The sequence below is a fragment of the Ovis canadensis genome, chromosome 6, assembly GCF_042477335.2.
Source record: "Ovis canadensis isolate MfBH-ARS-UI-01 breed Bighorn chromosome 6, ARS-UI_OviCan_v2, whole genome shotgun sequence".
NCBI classification, from domain to species: domain Eukaryota; kingdom Metazoa; phylum Chordata; class Mammalia; order Artiodactyla; family Bovidae; genus Ovis; species Ovis canadensis.
The window spans coordinates 77,675,693-77,700,456 of NC_091250.1; the positions used below are offsets into that span (position 1 = coordinate 77,675,693).

Below are 24,764 nucleotides of genomic sequence, written 5' to 3' on the forward strand. Positions count from 1 at the left end.
TGTGAACTGACGAGGATCTCAGAAACCACATGCCATTTAACACACAGCAATAACTCCACTGCAACGTTCCCACTCTCTTCTGGAGGGGATATTAAAAGAGGTTGACCAGATGCTTCCCTGAATTAAGCAGTTCCAAGCAGGAGACAGATTCTTCCTAGCATAGAAGTGGCCAACAGAGGTAGGGTTCATCCAAAGTCTGACAGGGCGAGAAGTCGCCTGGCTCAGTGGCTTTCATGTTGGAAGGAGCTGATCCAGGAAGGGAGCATGTGTGCAGGGACCTCACACCTTTCTATGCCAGAGAAGCTCCAATCTTAACTGCTGCAGACATCTAGGCTCCCTGGAAGACTTCACTGCTATATGGCAAGTTCTCCATTTTACAAGTTACAAAACCACAGAGAGGTTCCATCAGGTATCCAAAGTGCCAGAGAGGTAAAGTTGGAATAAGTATTTCATGAATCCCCAACTATACAAGCTGTAAGACCCAAGGGTGTAAAATATTGGTCACTGAGACAAGAAATTATTACCTGGTACAGTTAGTTTGCAGAATACCTCTTGCTTTTAGCTGTGTACACACATCTCCGTGAGTCTTGGAGCAGGCTTTTTCCCTCTACCTATCCAAGGAGTTCCAGGGAACCTGTGAAATCTCTAACATGGCAAATTCAATTTTACGTGTTTGTGTAAAATTGGTACAGACTTTTCATTTGTTCTTCAAAAGTATCTGTGATCACACTGAACGGAAAAAAAATCAATGTAGGGAACAGAAGGGAAGGACCACAAGAGGAGTAGTTTATAACCAGGAAAACTTACCTTAGCATAAGATGCACATTTCCTATTGAACTACTCAGGTTATATGGGTAAATTTGCACAGAGGTAAAAGCAAAAACTGCATGTGGCATCTAGGAAAATACAGTACTTGGTAGACTGATAAAAACAGATTTTATCGTACTTCTTGGGTTTTCCATAATTGAAAAAATTATCTGATGTAGAACATGCAACTTCATTCTGTAAACCAAAACCAGGACTCCAAAGCCCTGAATAATTTGGGGGCCAGGGGATTATTCCTGTCTCTGAGTATTCCCTTTAGAAAATGATGGTGAGTAAGAGATGTAATGACAGCTGACAGAGAACAACTGTTTCTTTCAATTCAGCTGTAGATTCTTCAGGGAAAATGCTCATCTTTATAACTGCGTCAATTAGGCAAACACTAAAAACTGCCTCCTGCCCTTCATGCTGATAATGTCAGGGAAGAAAGTGGCTGATGTAATCCTGAAGATGGAACTAATGGCCAGAGCCTCATTATCCATTAAGGGAGGCTTTTCCCTTATTTCACTCTAGCAAAGAGAAGATGGCAGAGGAAGAGCAGATTCTGAATTATCTTCACCTGTGGACTGACAAGAAATAAACTAGTTTAAGGGGAAAACCCAGAAAGCCATCATGAACGTAAACGAATTTGGGAAACAGTGGCCCACTGTAGTTTGAAATAATATTCGGTATTTATGTGGAGGGTTTCTTATAATGGAGTGAAATAGAGAATTTCCTGAGGCAAGGAGATTACAATCATCTGAGAAACCAGGAGCCAGAATGCATGCATTCAATTTCAAAGAAGGATCTATAGAACCGCCCACCTACTACTCCTCCCAGTGAGGAATCATCACGGAAAGGATGCTTCAAGGTCAGTAAGCGAAATAACAAGAAGATGGTCTGTACCCATAGTTTAAATGCCAAGAGGCACCAGGCCAAGAAGGTGCGCCAACATAGATCGGGCAGTGGCACTGATGTATTGATAATTATGGGCTCAGAAGAGTTCCCAAAGCCAGATGGGAAGCTGAACCACAGTCCTTATGGGAAAAGACAGAATATGGTGGTAATGAGAAGAAAAAAGCAAAGGAAAGCGATTTCACTTTTAAAAAGTCCCCTAAAACTCTACATAAAACTCTTAGTGTCTGCCTAGGGACCTTCAGAGTCCTCCAGCATGCATAAACCAGGACGGAGAGAGGAAGGGGTCACACCTATCTTTATAAGTTCAGTGTCAGAGCTGAGCTGCACGTTCAGTGCAGAGTGCGAGTCCCTCCCAGGGGACCTGGGACCTGGAGGAGCCCTGAGGTCCCTGCGACTTGTGAGCTTTCAGAATAAGGACCTGAGGAGGGAATTTCACAAGCACAGAACATATTTTTTTTTTTCCTCCCTTGATTCTGCTTTCTAGTTTTTCTCTCCCTCTGCTATTGTTTAATTTTGTGGTTCGACTTTTTGAAGAATGGTGGGAGGTGCCGAGTTAAGCAATACTCTAGGAATGAGGCTCAGCTGCGATGAAACTGGCCTCCCACATCTTTCAAACCGATTGTGAGTCTGTTTAAAACAAAAGGCAGACACAAATACGAAGGAGAGCAGGCAGGACGTCTTTTGCATCCTTGTATGTGTAGCATCCTCGCCCAGCACACAGTAGGCACAGAATGAATGCCGGCTCAAGGGAACTGGTCCTTTTATCTAAACAGCTCTGTGTTCTGTTTCTGAACAGAAGCCAACAGCCACATCACTTAATGTGTTTTTGAGCAATCTTTTGTTGATCCTTGTGATCCTATTAATGAAAGTGATTAAACAACCAAGTCTGGAACAAAATTATCCTGATGGGAGAGTGTCAGAGTTGAACACTACTGAGACTTGGTCAAGAGATCGGCAAGGAACCAAGAAAAGTCACTGGAAAAGCAGATTTAAGAAATCATGAGTATCCTCATGCTTTTAAAATGAGACAGGCAAGATAAAATAATTTCTATATTTTTTCTTCATGGTTAAGCTGAATCTGATTATTATTAATATTAAATACCTAATACAATATTGCCTAAAGCTTTAGAGTAATAAATATTTATTAATACATGCCATAGACATGTAAAAATTAAATGACTGATATAATTAGATTTCTAGGAATAATAAAGGCTTCCCAGGTGGCTAAATGGTAAAGAATCCACCTGTTAATGCAGGAGACTAGGGAGACTCGGGTTTGACCCCTTGGCTGGGAAGATCCTCTCTGGAGGAGGAAATGGCAACTTGCTCTAGTATTCTTGCCTGGAAAGTTCCATGGACAGAGGAGCCTGGCGGGCCATGGGGTCGCAGAGTTGGACATGACTTAGCAAAACTCCAATACTTCGGCCACCTCATGAGAAGAGTTGACTCACTGGAAAAGACCCTGACGCTGGGAGGGATTGGGGGCAGGAGGAGAAGGGGACGACAGAAGATGAGATGGCTGGATGGCATCACCGACTTGATGGACATGAACTCTGGGAGTTGGTGATGGACAGGGAGGCCTGGCATGCTGCGATTCATGGGGTCACAAAGAGTCGGACACGACTGAGCGACTGAACTGAACTGAGCAACTGAGCACAACAACAGGGATAATAAACAACTCTTAATGCTCTGAGTATAATTTTATAGGCTGAAATGATACTTATCAGTGAAACTTACTAAGTATGAGTTAACCTATATTTCACAAAAAAACCCCACTGAAATTTAGGAAATATCTATAAGGCATGGCTTGTAAGTTTGGTGACAATATCATATATAGGATATTTAAATAAAGAAACAAGTAAAGCCTGGACCAAAAAGAAAAGTTTCAAAGCAGAAGACTCTTTTATTAACAAATATATTTTAAAAGAAAAATAAAGGCCAATAGTACAGTTTTCAAGATAATGTTAAGAGCACAGATTCTGAGAAATTCTTTAGAAGTCTTGTGAATTTCCCCTTCCATTAAAAGAACGCAACTTGAGAAACTGCTACCCCAGACCAATCTGACCAGCTGGTTAGACTCAGCAAGTGGGTCCCAAAGAGGAAAATCTTTGCATTTCACAGTAACCAGAAAGGAAGAGACTGCACATGGGCATAGATTTACTTTACATTTTACGAAGACATGAGAGAGGTTCTTTGCCAAAAGTTCAGGAAGCACTGGAGATAAACAGTTCACAGAAGCACAATTCTATGGAGTAGGCCTTGATAACTCAAAACAGACTTTAACTTAGGATATATGCAATATTACAAATTAGAGGGCAGAAGATTGTACGGTCAATAAATAGCCTTCAGAAAAATGCTTGGCTATTTGGAAAATGACTCAGTTAGTGCCTCCCACCATGATTTCCCCACAAATAAGTCCAACTCACAGAATCAAAGATATAAGTGTAGAAAATAGAACCTTTAGAGAGACAACCCCAGACAGAAATGCAGATAGTCTTAAACACAGAATGGCAAGAAACCTGCTGATTCAAATTGTGAACAATTATCATTAATGATGGGCTTCCAATCAGGACTCACTTTCAAAACAGCACCTTAGCTAAATCCATTCTCTCACAGCTCCAAGTCAGTGAATGAGCCTCACCATTTCTGCTCAATGAGGGATTCCTGCCAGACAATCCTGCAAATAGACCTGTCCATGGCTTGGTCACAATGTTCTCAAAGCTATCCCAGTTTGTGAACACTGAGTCCTGAATGAATGAATTAACAAATAACTGACATTTACAAGTTCGAGATAAAATAACTTCAAGGAATGTTAAAAATCAAGAGCTCAGGATCTATTGCTCTTTACTGAAATCTGACAAATCCCAGAGAACTTACCTGCAGCAAATAACAGCTTTGCACGACAAAGCTAAGTCCAGGAAATACTGCCTTACTCCAAAAGTTAAGGCATATTTGAGGGTTTTCCCATCAATTATAAGAGCAAAGTCATTCTCCTTCCGAAGAGCATCACCCAGGGTAGTGCAGTGACGACTGAGAGTTTCCCGTGTTCCCTGTAAAATTAAACAAGAAACGCCCTCAACACTTACTCCCATTTGTTCTTTCAAGATGTCTTAAGGTTGTTCGGCAACTACACTTAGTTATTTTTAGTGCTTTTTATGTTTCAAATTGCTTTTACATATCTCCATTCATTAGATTCTCACAAAAGCCCCATCAGAGAATATTGGACAAACATTATCAGAAAAAGTAAGTGACGTCTTTAAAGTCATACCCTGTTCCTCCCAGGGTTGGGATCAGATTACACGTCATCCATTCCCCTGCCATCTTTGTTCATTATTCCAACGACACAATCAAAATCTTGTGAAAATATTTTCAGTACAGTATCTTCTTAAAGCACAATAACACTGAACTAGTCAAAAGTGCTTAGCTATGAATCAAGGACTGATGCTGTAGCTGAAGAGCCAATACTTTGGCCACCTGATGCCCACTTATTAGAAAAGACTCTGATGCTGGGAAAGATTGAAGGCAGGAGAAGTGGACGACAGCGAATGAGATGGCATCACTGACTCAATGGACATGAGTTTGAGCAAGCTCCGGGAGCTGGTGATGGACAGGGAAGCTTGGTGTGCTGCAGTCCATGGGGTCGCAAAGAGTCAGACATGACTGAGCAACTGAACAACAATAAATGAATCAAGAGGAAAAGTTGGAGAATATAATTTAAATAATTAATGGGTTTTCTTTCATAAGTATTCAATGCGATTGAAATTAATTCCCAGTAGCTCAGAAGAGGAAGGGCAGTATCTATAATCTCTTGCCACTTCATGAATTGGCATCTGTAATTTCAGTCATGATTTCATGATGCTGTATTTCAGTTGGGGAGGGTGACATGTGGCCCTAGTAGTCTTGGCAGATCCAATAAAAGAACCCATTCCATCAGTGAAGAGTTCACTTTCAGGCAAAATAAAAACCTTTAGTGTCAAGGAAGGCTTTGTTTACCTCAACCGTACAGAGGGGTTGTATCTCTCTCCCTCTGTTAAGAATTACTGCTTTCCCAGCTCTTCAAAGGCAAAAAGTTTTAAGATACTTCGTATTTCTTTCCAAATCCTGTCCTCTTCCTATTATCTAATAGGGACAGCTTATTTCAATAGAGCCCTAAACATGATTATTATTATTTAAAAAAAATTATTTATTTGTTTATTGCCCTGTCGTATGTGGATCTTAATTCCCTGGTTAGGTTTCAAACCCATGTCCCCTGCATTGGAAGCGTGGAGTCTTAACCACTGGGTCACCAGGGAAGTCTCAAGCCTTGACAATACAAAGAAACAGGACACACACTCTGCACAAGGAGGTGTAAGAAACAATTGCCTTCCTATTAGAGTTTTGTTCTGACTGCTACAGTTTTGTTCTGACTGCTACAGTTTTGTTCTGACTGCTAACTGAGTCTGTAGTTATTTACATAACAAATTTAACAAATCCATATTTATAGAATAAAATATACCTATAGTAAAAACAATACTTATAGAATAATTTTTGTTATACTCATGGGAGATATAATTATTGTTCCAATTTAAGACTGTGGTACAGTTATCTGAGTTATCTTCACAAAGAGGGAAGCAAAGGCAGAGGTAATTAAAATTTTATATTGCGGATTTCTGAAGGTGGTTTTGCATTCGTATTTCAAATGCGGTTCACACTCTGTTCTGGAATTTCAGAATCTGTTTATCAAAATAATAGAACTATGCTGTACTGTAAAGTAAGACTGCCCAATCCTCCCAACACTGGGACTTTGTTTAACACTTCCCCTGTTCCTTGTTATACACAGTGACATGAAGGACCACCATATAGCAGCATTCTTTGCAAAATTCTCTGTTCACACTTTACATCAGAGGTGAAAGAGCTGTTTTAATTTACAGACCTCACCCTCCTATTTCCTGCTGGAAATTTTTGGCCCAAGAGAATTTAAGAAAATGAGGTCAAAAAAAAAAAAAAGTCAGTAAAATTTTGCAAGCAAAATTTACCAATGACTATCCATAGTTGATTACTCTGGATTGTCTTAAAAGCAAACTCCCATAGAAATGAACAACCAAGCAAATTAATGCACTGATAAAAAATGAAAATAAAATAATATTTAGCATGTACCACACACCAGTCATGATTCCAAGGCACATAGATACAACACTTCAGTTAACACTTATTACACACCTATGCAGGAGGTATAACTATTGCCCCATTCTGCAGATGATAAGCCTGAGATTTGAAAGTTCCTTGCCCCCAAACACATGGCTACTAAATGGTGAAACCCAACTGAGAGTTAAATTTCTGTGCTAGCTTGTCTTTCTCTACATTATCCAGCAAAAACAAAACCAACAGTACCAGGCATAGCAAATTATAAATGGAATCCCCAGACCATTCCCTCTGTCGTCTCCCCGGAGCCCTCATCATCTGTCTCTCATCTTGCCTTTACCGCCAACAGCGACTTCTCTCCACAAAACAAGCCTGAAACACGAATCATGCCTCTTTCTGCTCTCAAATTTTTCAATAGCTTGCTTCTACTTATATGATAAAGTCCCAAACCTAAGCCCAACTAACTTTCATTGGCTTTTCTCTTTACAACCTTGACTCCTTTATCCCCTCTCTGGACTGCTCTTTTCTCCTGAGGATATCCCACTCTCTCTTAAACCAAGCTTACCTTCTCAAACCCTCCCAGATACACTCCATGCTACCAAGCATAAGTCCCTCCATGCAAGACCTTCAGATCCTTGAGCGAACAGACAATGTCTAATCTCGTTCCCAGACACAAACACAGCTCCTGCAACTACAGATGCTCAGGAAAAGTCATGTTTATGGAATGAGCACTGATAAATTCTGATTTCACCCTACTCGCAGCAGTCCATTTCCCCTCTATTATCACTTCTGATTTGAGAGAAAGAGAGAGAGACTGACAGAGAGAGAGGTCAGACTTCTCGTTCATGCTTTTTTTCTAGAGAATAATCCCTATTACTTCAACTGTCTTTCAAACCAAGGCACTGCCCACTAAAATGCAGATGTGTATATTTGTGAATCTATTTGTCTGCCTATCTACCGACTTATCCATCCATCCATCCGCCACTCTGTGTGTGTTTTTTTAAGCTTTTGCCCATGTCCCTCTTGATCTGAAAAGACAAATGAAACCTGAGATGCACCTAAGGAGGGCTTCCAACTTCCTTACAGACCAGCTGCAAAGTGAGACTGCAAGGCAAGTGAACTCCTGAGTTGCGCAAGCTCCCTCATGAACCAGCCTGAGGGCCACAGTCCTGGGCGCCCAACCTTCCCTCCTTCCAGGGTGTTCTCTAACACCATAAGATATGTTGAGAACTTATTTGTGGCGTCAGGACCCCTGGGTTTGCTGGGTGATTATCACGGATCTTCAGCAAAACCGAAAGGTGTCAGGAGATGTGCTAGAGGTCACAGTTCAGAAGGTGAGTCAACATCTTCGCACAGTGAATTCTTTAGTCAGCCCACCTCGGGTGCAAGGTAACAACCACAGAAAAGCTGCAAACATTTTCTTATTTTAGTTTACAGTTTCCTTTTGTAAGCAGATCTGTCGTCGGCTGTGTGCTGCCAGTTACACATTGCATTTGACCCTTATTTATACTGCCAGGAGTATTTTAAAATTCCTTTATTTATGAAAGTTTATTGCTTCTCCCTTAAGCCTAGGAGCCATACTTTATGGCCATATTGCATTGGAGCTTATCTCCTGTAGCTAGAAATAAATTTATTACTACATTAGCTGTTGCTTTGTTTTCTTTTTGGCTACTGAAGGGGGAAATGTTTAAACATTTAAACTTAGTGACATGTGAAAGTGAAAATATATAAATGAAAAGCTAACTCAGAAAAAGGATAAAAGACCACAGAGTACAACAAAATAAGAGCTCTGTCTCCCTTATGCTACAAAGTCTTATTTGTGGGTGGAAAGAAAAGGCGCATCTGTTGCTATAATCAGGGAGAGTCAGAAGCACAGGCAGTTTGGGGAGACAGGCAGGGGTCCAGGAGTCTCACCAGATGGGGATCCAGTACGGGAGGGAGCTGCAGGGAAGGTGAGATCTGCCTGCACGGCCTGCAGACTGCATCCCACGTGGACATGCATTTGAGCACTCAGCTATCTGCTTCCTGCTAACGGCCTGCCCCCAGCCAACTGCTCATCAAAGCCCTTAGGTGCTCCCTCCATGCCTTCCTGCTTTGGCAAGTCACAATCCAGTCCACCACCCACACTTCTCTGCTCTTAGTTCCAACCCCACAGAAAGAAAAGAAAATCACTTCCCCCAGAGGACAGGCTCTAACCAGCTCTCTTTTCTATGCGTGCTCATTGCTACCGATTGCTCCTTTTCCCCAGGTCTAGCCAATTCCACTCTTTCCTGAGGCTACCCCAGACTCCAAATTTGCCCCTTAATACTACAGCTAAAAACATTTACAGTTAAGAAAGAATTCTCTTAACTTTTCTCTCTTAACTTCAAAAACTTCCCTTTCCCTAATCCTTGCTGACTCCTGAGCCAGGCAGTCAGGTGGTGGGGGAGACTGACTTTGCTCATCTCTGTTCCTCCCTCTTCTCCCTTGTATCTTTATTTTCCCCCACTGTCACGCTCTGAGACTACAGAGTGAAAACAATGAACAAATAAACAAACTGAGACAAGTCCTTCTGACTCTGTCCTTTGAGTCCTCCAGGTGAGATGAATACCTCCAACTTTCAGACTTTCTAAATACTTGTTTATACTTACATAGGGCAGCATGATGTATAATTGCTTATCTGTCTATATCTCTAGGTCTCTTTGGGACTGAGTCCCTTGATAAAGAGATGAAATACAATTAATATGAGCTTGGTGAAAATGGAATAACCAAATTATTAATGACTGGAGAATCCCATGTGGGAAGTTACAATCCTTTGTTGTGTGATTATTCTGAGGATTGTTTTTTGCTGCCCGTAAAACTCCCGTGTAATCTTGGCTACTCTTAATTAGAGCAGTAAATAAAACGTTAGTGTGTTTATTTTATGACAGAGGAAATGGAGAACAAAGTGATGGTTATGATTGAGCATCTCCTTCTATCTTATATAACATAAATTATCTAATGAATATAATGGAATCAACACCTAGACTAGCTACTTAGTGATCAAGCCAGGTTATATAACGGTAGATTGATGAGAAGAAAACAACTTGTATTTGGTTTATAAGAAACATACTTGAAAAAGAAAAAAGAAAAGAATAATGCTTAGCAGATAATTAGATCAAGCAGAATTTTTCATAAAAGATAACTCTGACCAAAGGACCCTAATAAATTTCTATGTGAATCTTCAGGGTATTGCCTGGCCCAACAGATGGCATGTTCATATAATACCTACCACGGTGAGGGAGTTTTCCCACTTTCTCTTTCTTGAGTTCTTTTGGCTGGTTTAATAATTAAATTGGCACAAGAGAGATTAATGCGGGAGAAAACCCCTCAAATTAGTATATATGGAGGTCTCTAGAAATGGGACCTAATAAGTGTCCAAAGCATGCAGGTTTTATGCTTTTTAGAAAAAGAAACAATAAATTTATAAAGACTTGATAAGATAGAGAAGTTTAAACTTTGGTAGTAAATTAGTGAGGAAGTAACAAGTTTTGTTTAAACAGCCTTCTTGGCCCTAAGTTTCCTATCTCTGGTGATAAGGATGTCTCTACCTCCTGAAGCAGAGAGGCTACCTTCCAAATGGGAGATTTATTTCTTGCTTTCTAAGACACAGGAGGGTCAGAATGTTTTTCTTGGATTGGATGGTTTTTCTAGAGTAACTTTAATTCAAAATATTTGATATGCCAGTCTGGAATATTTTGAGAGGGTCTACCCTGAGCCACAACATACCCTCCAATGAAATAAAATAATTTTTTAAGAAATCAGAGACTGGCAGCTTTATGATAATTTTTTTTAAATATTACTTTTATATGACCTTTGCCAAAGAAATTCTTGATAAAAATCACAGCAGGCACCCTAGACAATGAATACGATTTTACAGTGAAATAAATGGAAAGCCCTGACTTGTCTGGGAAGTATCCTAGCATGCAAGATGTCGTTTTCATTCTGGCAAAAACTCTGCTTGGAACAGCCTAAGGAACCCAGAGGCCAGATGTGCAAAGAACATTTTAGGCCACCTAAGAGCTATGTTTCTGATGGCCCCAAATGTAATGTTGCAGAAAGCACCTGCATAAAAATGGCCCTTTTCAGCTTCTGGCTTTTCTTTCTGATTCCTTTCAGGGGTTTATAGAACAGTTAGTCTTACTTAGGAACATATCCAGGAAATACCCTAGTAGAGAATGTGGCAACATCCCTAAGCAGAGGAAAATGAAAGCCTCTTGTCTTTGACTAGAAGACTACTCTATTCCAGTCTATTTCCAGCAGAAATGAGGTGAAGATTACACACAGTCTAAGATGTAACACCTAAATGTCATGGCTCCCACACCCTGCTCCAAGGCTGCAGTTACTTACAGCGACAGAAGGAAATGTGTGATCACTCATCTTATCCCAGAGGTGTCATCAGTGAGGCTAAGCCAAACAGCTAAAGTTAAAAAAGTATACATATATACTTACTGAGTTCAAACTATTTGTTGGTGTGTGGGTCTGAATACAAATAAGAACTCAGCACCTGTAGTTTTCCTGGGAATCTGTTAAATGTGTGCAGGTCAAATGGTAAACTTCTGCTTACCATCATTTTATCATAAATTCACCACGAGTTAAATGAAATAAGCATAGCGTTTTGGCTAATTTTGAATTACTTTTGGAAGACACGCAAGTCTGACCCTTGTCGGAAAGGCTTGGTAAGTGTATGAAGCCTGTGCTTTTCACTTTAGTATTAGCATCTGTGGTTTCGGTTTTCACTTACTTTCCACCTAAAGGGCAAAAGTCATCATACTATTACAGGTAAGTATCTTTTTGAGCAAGATGGGGACTCTGATGAAATAAGACCATTTACCAGAGGTTGACTCACTGTAAAATAACTTTTCAGAGCTTGTCAGCTGATGTGCACAAGTCATCAGTCAGTGTAGAGAAGGCAGCCATGAACATACAACAAATGAAGTGAAGGGAAGGGAAGTCGCTCGGTCGTGTCCAACTCTCTGCGACCCCATGGACTGTAGCCTACAAGGCTCCTCTCTGTCCATATTTTCCAGGTAAGAGTACTGGACTGGATTACCATTTCCCTCCCCAGGGGATCTTCCCAAGCCAGGAACAAATGTGTAACCATAAAGAATGGGGCTTCTTTAGTTAGAAATTCAAGAATGGCCATGAGGGTTCAGATCATGCTTCTGGGCATTGATAACATTGACGCAAACAATGGAGTCACATTGCAAAGAACTTAAGTTTCAGAAGACGAAACATACATCGTGGCTAAGAACTCAAGATATTCCTCAACTTTTGGTAGTTGCAGAGTATAAGGTGAAAACAAGGTAATCAAACATTTTTCATCTTCCTTGGAAAGGAAATATTTATTTTGAAAAAAGTTCCTTAATGATGCGAAAGGAAAAAACCAAATGAAAAATAAGGAATAGTTTCAACCACTAACAAGTAAAAAATACCAAGAAGTCCAAAATACTTTCAGATAAGGTGGCTACATAGGGGCAGTGTTCTAGAAAGGATTATATCCCATATCACATGTCACAGGTAAGTTCATGTCAATGAACTTTTTGCCAGGAGTACATGTATATTCCAAACTACCTCCTTATTTATTTTTTCATTTGACTAACTCTAGAAGGCAATCAGGGGCTTCCCCGGTGGTATCAGTGGTAAAACACCCAACTTCCAGTGCAGGAGACATAAGAGACACAGGTTTGATCCCTGGGTTGGGAATAGACCCTGGAGGAGGGCATGGAAACCCACTCCAGTATTCTTGCCTGGAGAATCCCATGAATGGAGGAGCCTGGAGGGTTACGCTCCATTGGGTCACAAACAGACATGACTGAAAAGACCTAGCATGCAGGCATGCAGAAGGCAATGATATGGCATCAGAATGGCTTGGGTTGGATTGTTGCTGTCCCACTTTAGGCAAGTTACTTCTCTGAGTCTTTTTTTTTTTTTAATAAGATTGGGTTAATATCTCTTCCTAGGGTTATTGTTGTGACAAGATGTGCTAACTCAGGTGTCCTGTCCAGTGCTTGGCTCAGGGGTGACATCTGAGAAAGATTAGTTCTTTTCCTTCCTCTGACATCAGATCTAACTGTATTATCAACACATGATGAAGAATGAATGCTCTGCAACTTGTCAATCACCGCATAACATCAGTGCAAAGCAAGTGGTATATTACTGAGATGATTTTCAGTTTCCTTTTGAAATCTCCTAACAGCAATTTTTTTTCAATCTACTTTTTGATTACTAACACTCAGTTTACTAGCTATGACTTCTTTTATGTAAAAACTATCTGGAAACCTGTCTTCCCTCAATCATAGAAAAGATAGCATTATCCTTTCCCATATGATATGTGGCTCTTGGTAGAGAGTAGGAGGACAAATATTTATCAAGTTAACCTAGACTGTTTTTCTTTATCTCTAAATTTCTGTCTCTAACCTGAGATAATTCTTGAGCAGAAAATAAATTGAAAGTTACAAACTGACTGGCATGTCTCTCTTACTATCTATGTTTTTTGCAGATGACCACATCAATATATGTTAGACTTTAAGCTCCCATAAAGAATATAGAGTTACATATATATATATATATATATGCGCAGAGTAAATAGCATTATATGTAAATGAGACCCTCAGAAATAGTAGGTTGAAAACAATGATAAAGAAAACAGTGAGGACTCACTTTGCTGGCATATTTTTCAGCAATCACACCATCACCTTAACTTCTTAGGTACTGATTATTTTTTAAACCAGATTTATAAATATTCATTGGCAGGGGGAAACCTTAGTTGACCTACTTAGTTTTAAAACCTATTATCAATTAACATAAGATGTCAAATAAGAGGATATATATAAGAATCTTAAACTAACATATTTCATTAGCTGTTTTGGTGGTTTGTGGCCCTATCTTATCACCATTTACGACATGAGGTGTTTATAAATTTATGGCCAAATAATGTTTCATTCTTTCTCTATTTTTACACTCTCAGTATTCACAACATAAAATTACAAATTAACAGAGTATTCCAAGGACATTCTTAATAATACATTATGACCATAACAAGTATGGATAATGTTAGCATGTTCTTAAAGAGTAAGTTATGACTCCCATAAGAACAATGTGGATAAATCATTGGGTATTATTTTTTGACAATGTGTTATTGATTCAGAGAACTACAGGACATTCCATATACCCCCATGCAACACATATATCAACTACTTCTTTACTGCAGGCTGTATGTTGTACGTTTAATGTACTGCAGGCTGTATGTTGTACTGATCTGTACATTGTAAAGATCATATACCTGGGAGTAAAGAGAAACTATATTTATATACAACTGGTCCATTTACTATTCATCCCAGTCAGGATCACTAGCTCTCTTGGACAGTTTCTAACCAAAAACATGGTGTTCTAAACTCCTAGGCTATATCAGAACATAACCTTCAAAAAACATATTCATATAGAATCAAACGAACTTAATTTTTCCAAATGGGTAAAGGCAGATAGAAGGTGAAATCATGGACTATGTGGGAAAAGGGAAGGTGGGATGATTTGAGAGAACAGCACTGAAACATGTATATTACCAAACGTAAAACAGATGACCAGTGCAAGTTTGATGCATGAAGCAGGGCACTCACAGCCGGTGCTCTGGGACAACCCAGAGGGGTGAGGTGGGGAGGGAGGTGGGAGGGGGGTTCAGGATGGGGGGACACATGTACACACATGGCTGATTCATGTCGATGTATGGCAAAACCCACCACAATTCTGTAAAGTAATTAGCCCCCAATTAAACAAATAAATTAATTTAAAAAACATATGGTCAATGAGGTCTTCTAAAACAGCTTAGTGGAAAACAGTCAAGTGAATGAATTTAATCAAAACATATTGCTAAACATAATGGAAAGGGAAACAAAAAGATCTTGCTCATGCTTTGCTGATATGCAGATACGAGCTTTCCAGGGCAGGTGTAGATACAAAACACTATAATTGAGGAAATGGTCCAATCTCCCAATAGGGTCATGCCATGTGAAAAAGGTCAAAGGTTACAGGATGGAAGAAGGTAGGAAGAGGAAGTTGTAGAGCTGGGTAAATTGCTCTTGGCCCCTGGGCAGAGGTTTGGGATTTGGGGTTATGATAGGTTCCGTCAGGCAAATAACTCCTTGTGAGGCATCTAGTCTCATTTGGGGTACCCTAGAGAGAAAGGCTGAGAAGTGTCTAATCTGGGTCCAAGTCTGTCTTGCAGTGTAGGATGGAGGCATCAAGCAAAGAAAGACAAACCCCGGGAAAGGAAGGAAGAGTGAGGCAGGGGGTATAATTATATAATTTAAATAGTTTTGTGGATAAAGGCTTTTACCAAAGCCCTCATAGTAATTATTTGAAACCACGACTGAAAGCCTCCTAAACACTTATTTTGAGTTTGGTATTAAATATTCTCCAGCGGCTGCAGTGACTCAAGTGCAGGAGGAAGCATCCTGGAGGAACTGGGTGGGCAGACATCCAGTCTCTCATATGGCTTTCAATTCAGCCAGAAGAGACTGCTTAGAATATACAACCATTTTTTTGAAAATAAGCAAATTACCAAATCAACGGTTTGGAGAAAGTAACAACTGGTGTCTGTGAGAAGTTCTTACCAAGAACCACAAAGAAAGCTAAGGTTGGGTCTATTTTCCTAATGATTTGAATTAATTCATGTAGGAATACAGAGGAATCATTATCTACTGTGTTTTCTCACTGCAAATTCCAAAGGCACACCATTTCCATTATTTTCAACATCCATTAAAAAAAATACATGTAAAACTGTCATAGTAAAATGGAATATAGGGTCTTTTGTAAATTTCATAAATACAAGATACCCAGCATCACCAATTCCCAGAAGAGTACTTCTTTCCCAGCTGCTCTGGAGCCTTGGTGGTGAGTAGGAAGGGAGGCAGAGACAAGTTGGAAAATCTGGCAGGGGGGCTCCCAGAAGGCTTTTTTCTGGGACTAAGGCCCTGTTATTTCTGGAGAAGAAAGGGTTGTTTAAAAACAAAAGGAAAAACAATTTTGGGATTAAAGTCATCTAGGTCAAAATTCAGGATCCCACATTTGCTAATCCTGTGAACGCACAGTCTCCATCTGTAATTGAGACAAACATCATCATTCATATAGGAATGGAGACAAAAAGCAACTATGAGCCAATAAAAAAGTAAAAATGAAAAAAGGGACAGAGGCGAATGCATACAGACACACCTGGGACATAGCTTCCTGCAAACTGTCAATTTTATAACTCATCAAAAGATATGGGTGGCAGAGATGCAAAAAAGTCCCAAGGCACAGCAGTCTGTTCCCCTCAAAACTGCCCACAAGCTGTGAGGAAATGGCAAGAGGGTAGACTGGTTAGAAAGGATTTATCGGTAATTCTAGGTCTCAGAGAGCTCTTGAAAGAGCTCAGATGTTTAGCCAAAAAAAGAGAGAGAGAGAGAGAGAGAGAGAGAGAGAGAAAGAGAAAGAGGGATAAAGACTATTCAAGCTTGCGGCAGGAAGAATTTCTCAAAACAGAAATACTATGAATTTGTGAACAACTTCACTTTGGGTTCTGCATACAAGCCAAGATTACTGAATTTTGTTTAAGATAAGGGGACACATTTAGTTTTTCTGAGACCAAACAATGGACTTGATGGAACTTGTTCAACCACAAACTTTGGTTTGTGGCAGACACTATCTTAAATCAGAGGAAAAGAGAACAGATTATTTGTTCATATGTTATTTTCATTTTTTGTAATGTTTACATTTTTTTTTAACTAACATTTCTCTCAAATGTAACAAAGTTCGCTTTCTTCACTGAGCGCTACTTGAAGCAAGCTGTGTGCCAGACAGTATTTGAACAATCATCCTGCAATGGGACATTACAAAAGCATATCTTTGCTTCTGATAGGGACACATTAACACCTTAAAAGTTAAACTGAGCTCTTAAACATTTTCAGGCCAAAAAGCTGAAACAAATTTGCTAATGGTAACAGAGAATTCACAATCCTAAAGGTCCAAAGCTGGCAGTGGAAGAAAATTCACTGTGGTTTAAAACCTGCCTGAACTATTTTTCAAAGCAATACAAAATGTATTGTATTAGACTCATGGGACATATCAAGACAAAACCTGAAGTAGCCTCAATTCTCCTTTCTCCCCTTTTTCTGGAGCCAAGTCAATAACTTGCTTATTCTGGATTTCTTTCAGAAGCCATTCAATAGTGATTGGTTTCCCAAACAGTAAGGTTTGTCTGCATAATACATGTAAGATGAGCTTAAAAGGGTACAGATGACAACTTCACCATTTATGTCATGAATGCTTGTAAGTTATATTTGAAGCTTACATGGTGTTATAAAACCAAATTTAGCTAGAAAAAAATGCACAACCCTATAAAGGGCTTTCTTTTACCATGGTGTTGAAAAATATATATTCTTATGCTTGTTAATATCAAATGTGGTTAACAATTCATTTTCTGCAAAATATATGGGTGAGAGAAAACACTGGTATCCATAATCAAACCTAGGCTGGCTTAAGTTCATATTTGCAAATTAAGCAGAGAAATTTAAGTAGTGAGGAGGACGGCTATTTAAAATCACCTCTTATAGCACTTGGCAAAACGAAACTCCCTCTACCCTCAGGAACAAAGATGTTAAAAGAAATAATAACGATGATCATGAGAATGGTTCATAGTTCTCATGTGCTTACTAAATGCTAGGCATTGTATTTAAAATGTATTGTTTTGTTTAAGTCCCACAACACCCTAGAGATGGGTATTATTATTACTCTTGTTTTACAAGTGTCACTGGAAACTTAGGTTCCAGAAAATTCTATTCGTGTAGACTCCAGAATCCAGTGACTTACATACATCCTCCAGAGTTTGCTTAGCACTAGAGGTCAAGTTCCTTTCAAGATTGGGCGTAATGGTGAAGTGAAAGTCACTCAGTCATGTCCAACTCTTTGTGACCCCATGGCCTATACAGTCCATGGAATTCTCCAGGCCAGAATACTGGAGTGGGTAGCCTTTCCCTCCTCCAGGGGATCTTCCCAACTCAGGGATCAAACCTGGGTCTCCAGGTTTCCTTAACAGCTGAGCCACAAGGGAAGCCCGGGCATAATGGTATCTGCCTATTAATGTTTTCAGGTGTAAATGTGATTGTCCCTGTAAAATCTTTAGTCCAAATATAAGCTAGTGTTTTCTTATGACTCTGTCAGCCATGCATAGAACCCTGCAGGGGCAGCAGAGCTTCCTCTTCACACAGTCAGAAGCCTGCGTTTTTCTTTAGGATCCATACTCTGCACTTCCCATATATTGGGTACTGACTCCTCATCAGGCTAAATGTGAATATCAACAGAAGCAGAAACTGAAAAACAACTATGCCCAGATGATCAGAAGGAGAGGGAGGCAGGGTTTCTCAGGAGTTAAATTTTGGAAGACTGGAAGCCTTTTGACTCCAAGTAGAGGAAATTTATTTCTGCAAATTCCTCACATACATATTTAACCATCATTCCTGTTGATTCCATAAATATAATTTTCCTCTCTGCCCCTTTCTTTTTCCCAGGGAATCCAGACAGTAGAAAGGAGGAGAAGAAACAATAAGAACAAATTTAAGGTCCAGCGCTGCCTCCCAGGACAGATCCCACAGTTGTCTTAGGAGGTGCTAGAAGGAGGAGAGGTCAAGGTTACAAGTATATCATGCGAGACTCAAGAAAGATCATTTGGACACCTACAGAGTTAATGGCTTGAGAAATTATGGTTCCTTCCACTTATCCAGACTTGACAGATGAGGGTAGTGAAATCCTGAGCTATCTCAATGAAATAGTCTTCACTTTCTCTCTACCTTTTACAGAAAGTTAGATAATATCCATTAAAAAAATATTCTGGGTCACCTGAAGTATTTTCAGAGATTCACAGAATTAGAATGCTATGGGGGATTTGAATACTATAATCATCACACTCCTTAATATAACATAAACCCATTATACTATATTTTAAAATACGTTAATTAGACAATGGCAGCTAAAGATAGGTCACATGGGAGATTCCCTAGTTCTTAGCTCACATTTTTAGATGTTTCCAGTTTTAACAGATATATTTTGAACAAGTTACTTCATGGCAAACCAAAAGTATAAAAGAGATGCTGGAGGATAAATTGGGAAATTGGAATTGACATATATACATTACTATATATAAAACAGATAATTAATAAGGACCTACCTTATAGCACAGGGAAAGCTACTCACTACTCTCTAATGGCCTTTATGGGAAAGAATCCAAAAAAACAGTGGATCTATTTATATGAATAACTGATTTACTTTGCTGTACAGCAAAAACTAATACAACACTGTAAAAAAACTGTACTCCAATAGAAATTTAAAAAAAGAGATACTACAAGAATCTGGATCTAGGTCATCAAGCCAAAGGGGTTTCTGAGAATTTAATGGGATCATTTCTGGGCATTTCTGTAGACTTAGAGAAGAAGTACAAAATATTCTTTAAGCCAGTAATTTAAAATTCTTGCTTTAGCAGACCCTTAAGAAAACATCTCATATCAATATCATAACCAGAACTCTTAATAAAACGGCTCAAAGTTACATGATAAAAAGTTACATGTTATCTAAATTATCTGCTTATTATAAATATCTAACAGATTTTGACCAACTTTACACGATTATCAAAGATGCTTACCCATAAAATTCTTACTTTCTAAATTAAAAGCAATATGATCAAGCTCCCTAAGAACCTCTTTTGCTGACACTGTCAGCATCTGGCAATAGTTGGGTAGGTGACTGAGTGAGAACCCCCAGCTCTGCACTCAGGCATCATGCTAGCGGGGAGTGCTGCTCTTTCCGGGAAAGGAGCTGGGAATGTATAGAGGCAGAAAAGTCAGATTTCCATATTAGGTCTGTAGAGCAGGATTTCAACATGGGCTATTTTTCTACAAAATTTTGTAACATTCATTTTATATGTGCTGTGTCCTGTGCTAACCATACCGATCCTATGCCAAGGGTAACATTATCATTACCTCAGAGGCAGTACAAGTGGCTTAGAGAAGTTCTCTAATTTCCGTTTGTCCAGAGTCTGCCACTCAGGTGGGGCAGAACTGGGCCCTGAACCACTGTGCTGCTGTACAGAGTGATTTGAGTACATTCATCAAAATTGTGATTTAACAAAACTTTGCACATCTACAATTTATTTCCTATTATATTATTTCCTAAGGCGGTGTGTTTCTAAGTTCATTACCTGAATGTTAATTATTCTTTGTGCTGATGGAATGATAAACGTTTTATTATTATCAGTACAAATGTGAACACAGAGGATGCTTTTCTTTTCCATGGCAATGAAAAATAATGATTTCCCTAGACTCATTCTAGTGATTTGCCTGAAATCTCAGCCGTGGGTTGTATCACACAAGACCTGGAGGAGCTATGATGCAAAGTGGGGTTTCCTTTCCTGCTGAGAAGCAAATGAGTTCACCGCAGCAGGTCTGACCCCAGACAGCCAGATCTGTTTAAAGTCACCACTTAACGGCCTGGGAGAAAAAGCCTCCTCCAGACACCAGTGCGAGAACCAGAGGCAGTCTGATGCTGGACAAATCAGTGTCAATCCGCTCAGCCATAGCGTCTGCCTGTGGTCTTTCACACCAAACTGACACAAATTGTTAAGGCCGTTTCCAATCACTTTGCTCTTTAAATATCTGCTGTGATCGACTATTACCACATTTAAAACTGATATACAAATTTTTAAAACAGGGAGCCCTTAATTAAACATTATTCAGTAACTCATTTCTCAAATATTTGTGGCTCAGTGGTAAAGAATCCGCCTGCCAGTATAGGAGATGCGAGTTCGATCCCTGGGTCGGGAAGATCCCCTGGAGAAGGGAATGGCAACCCAAGCCAGTATTCTTGCCTGGAGAATTCCATGGACACAGGAGCCTGGTGGGCTACAGTCCATGGAGTCACAAAGAGTCAGACACGACTGAGCAACTGAGCACGCCCACAACAATGTGCTAGGCAACTTGCTGGAGACTGACAGAGATTGCAAACCAAAACAGACAGAAGGGGTCCTTGCTTTCATTGAAACTGAGCATTCCCCTGAGACCATTTATGTTTGCTCTTGTAGCAACACAAAGTGCAAAAACCTTTGAAGTGTCTATTACTTTTGAGTTACCATCTTGGAAACTTCAAAATGAAAATAAATGCCTCTGTCTTAACAATACAGGATTCAGTGCACAGAATATTTTCGGTATTTCAGTTTTCTTTTTTTTTTTTCCTTGAGATTACTGTTTACATCATTTGACACTAAAAACAAGAACATTTGGATGTGTTTATCCAAGAGTTGGAGAAAAATGATGAAACAGATGGAAACAAAAGGAGCAATGCCAGCACGCTCTACATAAGGTGAAAGCCTAAATCCAGACAAAAAGGAAAGGATGTCAAATCAAGCATGTGATCAACCATGCTTTCACTTCAATCTCATAGGTCCCGCTTCTGATTTCCTTCAAGTGTCAGAAAGTCTGTTCATCACGTTTAACCTATGACGCTGACAAAGGCCTAAAGGTCTATAGGGATTATGGAAACGTTCACACTGAAGTTTTTGCAAGGTTGTGAACAAATGCAACCCAGTTCTGGAACCACCTTGGATGGCTCCTTTTCCAGGGACCCCCCCACCCCCCTATGGGGATGAGTATCCTGAACTTTATATCACATCGCTGGCAGGGTCCCCATTTCCTCCTCCTGACTCTTATCCTGGTCCCTTGTTTGCACCCTTCCAACTTGCCAACTGCTTCTATACATCACACTTCTTTAAAGAGGCTGATGGAGTCACACTCCTGGCCTATGAAGGCAAACTCTCAAACCTGGCCTAGCTTTCCACAATTGACCTGAGACTACCTCTCCAGGTTTAACCCTCTCCGTCACTTTTTAATGGGTGCCTTATAAATACTGTGCCCACTGTTAAAATGAATTGGGTAGCTTCATACGGACCATTATAAAACAACTGCTAAGATATATTAAGTGAGAAAAACAAAGTGCAGTATCAAGGAGTGTGGACAGGATGCTGTAATGTGTGTTTAACAACAAAGGATGTGTCAATTGACATGCACATAAATCCCTTAGATATGGCAGAACCTCTCTGGATGAACACACAAGACTGGAACTAGTGGCCACCCCTGGGGAGGTAAACTAGTAGCTTGGATATAAAGGTGGGAGATTCATAAACAACAAGGTCTTAGTGTGTAGCACAGGGAACTATATTCAATATCCCATGATAAACCATAATGGAAAAGAATATGAAACTATATATATATATATATATATACACACACACACACATTACATACATACATATATGTATATGTGCCTATACATATACATATATATATAAAACTGAGTCATTTTGCTGTACAGTGGAAATTAACACAACATTGTAATCAACTATACTTCAATAAAATAAACAAAGGTGAAAGATTCACTTTTTACCATCTATATTTTCTCTTTTCATAACTTCTAAGTTTTACATTCTGTGCCTATATTTATTCAAACAAAACATACTTAAAAAACTATAATCTTGTGTTCAAGTTTAATATTCCTCTTTCAGGCCCCCAAAGAGGAACTTAACTCGCACTCACTTTCTGCTTCCTCTCCTTTTACTCAGTTACTCAAGTTTTACTCACCTTTATATAACTAAATACCACTTATTTTGTAAATAGTTCCTTAAACTTCATGATATTTTCACAGCAAGTTATCTACCTTACTTACCTATTTGTTTTGCTTTATTACTTGTATGCCATTTACTTCTCTTAATATTTGTAAGCTTTTGGAGGGCTCGCTTTTTGTTTTTGTTTGTGTTTTTAGGATTAAAGCCTGGTTCACAAAAAGCACTTCTCCAATAATTAAAGGCATAAGCAGTTCCCATGATTGCAAAATCATATATTATTCCTCAGGCTACAAGGTGCTCAAAGACTTCACAAGAAAGGGAAGCGCATCACAAGGATGGTTTTAAGCACAATAATAAAGAGATCATCATTCCAGTTTAAAAATCAGAAACAAAGTTCTTTTTACATGTAATTCCCTGTCTATACCCAATTGCTAAACATCTACCTCTTCACCATCCCTTCCACAGAGCTGGCCTCTCAGCTTCTCCAACGTCCCTAGTTACCAGGTTTCCTCTGTTCTGCTCTTTGCGTCACAACGGCTATTTCAAGCAGCTGTATATCACCTTTCCTGTTCTGTCTTCCACCTTAAATTGCAAACAGTCATCTTTCCTTTGAAATATTTACAGGTCATCACCTACATTTTGGGGGGTTAACTTTTATCTTTTATACTTCTAAAAAATCTTTCCCTCTTTTCCAAATATAACTTCATGCAATCATAGTCATGAAAAAAGACATCCTAGGAATTTCTATTTTAGCTCTGAATTTCAGACATTAAAAAAAAGTTGACTCTTGGCTATTTGGTGTTGTTCAATAGCTTTCACATTTTTTAAAAAAAGAAGTAAAATATTAATACTGAAATATTACATATATAATATGTATGTAATACTGAAATATACAAAATAGGCAGAAACAAAGAAGCTGTAGTCACTCAGCAATCTCTTGATATAATGCTTTTGTAAAGCACCTTTTTGGTCTCACAACGATTAGCAATTTCTTTTAGCTGTTAAAGACACAAAACTAGCATCTATTTACATCAGTGATTCAAAACAGTGTACGTTTGTTCCAGCAGAATGATAGTAATAAGGCACCTTTCAACCCAGGAAAACAAAATATCTCAACAGTTAGCTGAATATAAAATACAAGGAAAGTTACTAAAAGTCTTTCAAAAAGATAATCTTACTTACATCAAGAGAACCTTCATTTATAACAATCATTCCCATGTTCTTCCTCAGAAGTTTGCAGGAGTGTCCTATGTCCAAACAGAGTAAATTGGTTGACACAATTAATTTCTCTAGAGAAAGAAGATGAAGATGTTAAAATGCTAAAACTACAAAAATTCTGAATTTTATCTATATTATTTGGTAAAATTAAAATGTTATCTATTTTAACAGGAAAGATGTCAGTCAGCTGTCTTCTAGATCTGCAGAAGTTTGAGAAAGAAATACTCTTGCTTGCTATAAAAGAGGGATACAATACAAGGACATCACCTGCCAGGTTAAGGCTGCCTTGATAGACGAACATGGAAAGAGAGTATAGTAAGGATTCTCAATGTTCTGAAAACTGATAAACGCATATGGCATACCCTTCATGGTGACCAACATGTAGAGCAGAAGATGGGCCAGTGGGAGAAGGATGCAGGAGGTCGTCTGGGTTTCTCTTGGACCATTGATCCCACCACTATCTCCCTGCCCTTGGACTGTTATCACGTTTTCTTTTCTCCCGCTCTCTCTTGCTTTGCTCTACTTGGTGCAGGGCAGACTCACCTGCTGATCAAACCAACTCTGCCCACTTGCACTTGTGTGCCTATAGCTGAATGTGGCTAGACAAAACCAGGCAACCTTTTTGGCCCAGCTCACATTTAAAACAGTACCATCCACACTTACTCTTTTTGTGAACTCATTCCTCAGTTTTCATTCCAATCCCAGAGAAAGGCAATGCCAAAGAATGTTCAAACTACCGCAAAATTGCACTCATCTCACACGCTAGCGAAGTAATGCTCAAAATTCTCCAAGCCAGACTTCAACAGTACATGAGCTGTGAATGTTCAGATATTCAAGCTGGATTTAGAAAAGGCAGAGGAACCAGAGATCAAATCGCCAACGTCCGATGGATCATCGAAAGAGCAAGAGAGTTCCAGAAAAACATCTACTTCTGCTTTATCGATTATGCCAAAGCCTTTGTCTCTGTGGATCACAGCAAACTGTGGGAAATTCTTCAAGAGATGGAACACCAGAGCAAATTACCTGCCTCCTGAGAAATCTGTATGCA

The 24,764-nt window shown here is 39.3% G+C and overlaps 1 protein-coding gene across 9 annotated transcripts in view; it reads right to left on the reverse strand.

The window, feature by feature from the left end:
* Positions 1-24,764, reverse strand: part of ATP8A1 (ATPase phospholipid transporting 8A1) — a 228,163-nt gene that overhangs the window by 67,546 nt on the left and 135,853 nt on the right. For all 9 annotated transcript variants that reach the window (XM_069594047.1, XM_069594044.1, XM_069594046.1 and 6 more), the window contains 2 exons: positions 23,681-23,745; positions 4,597-4,769 (listed from right to left, as the gene is read on the reverse strand). In XM_069594047.1, coding sequence (XP_069450148.1) covers positions 4,597-4,769; positions 23,681-23,745 — 238 coding nt within the window. The remainder of the gene's footprint in view (positions 1-4,596; positions 4,770-23,680; positions 23,746-24,764) is intronic.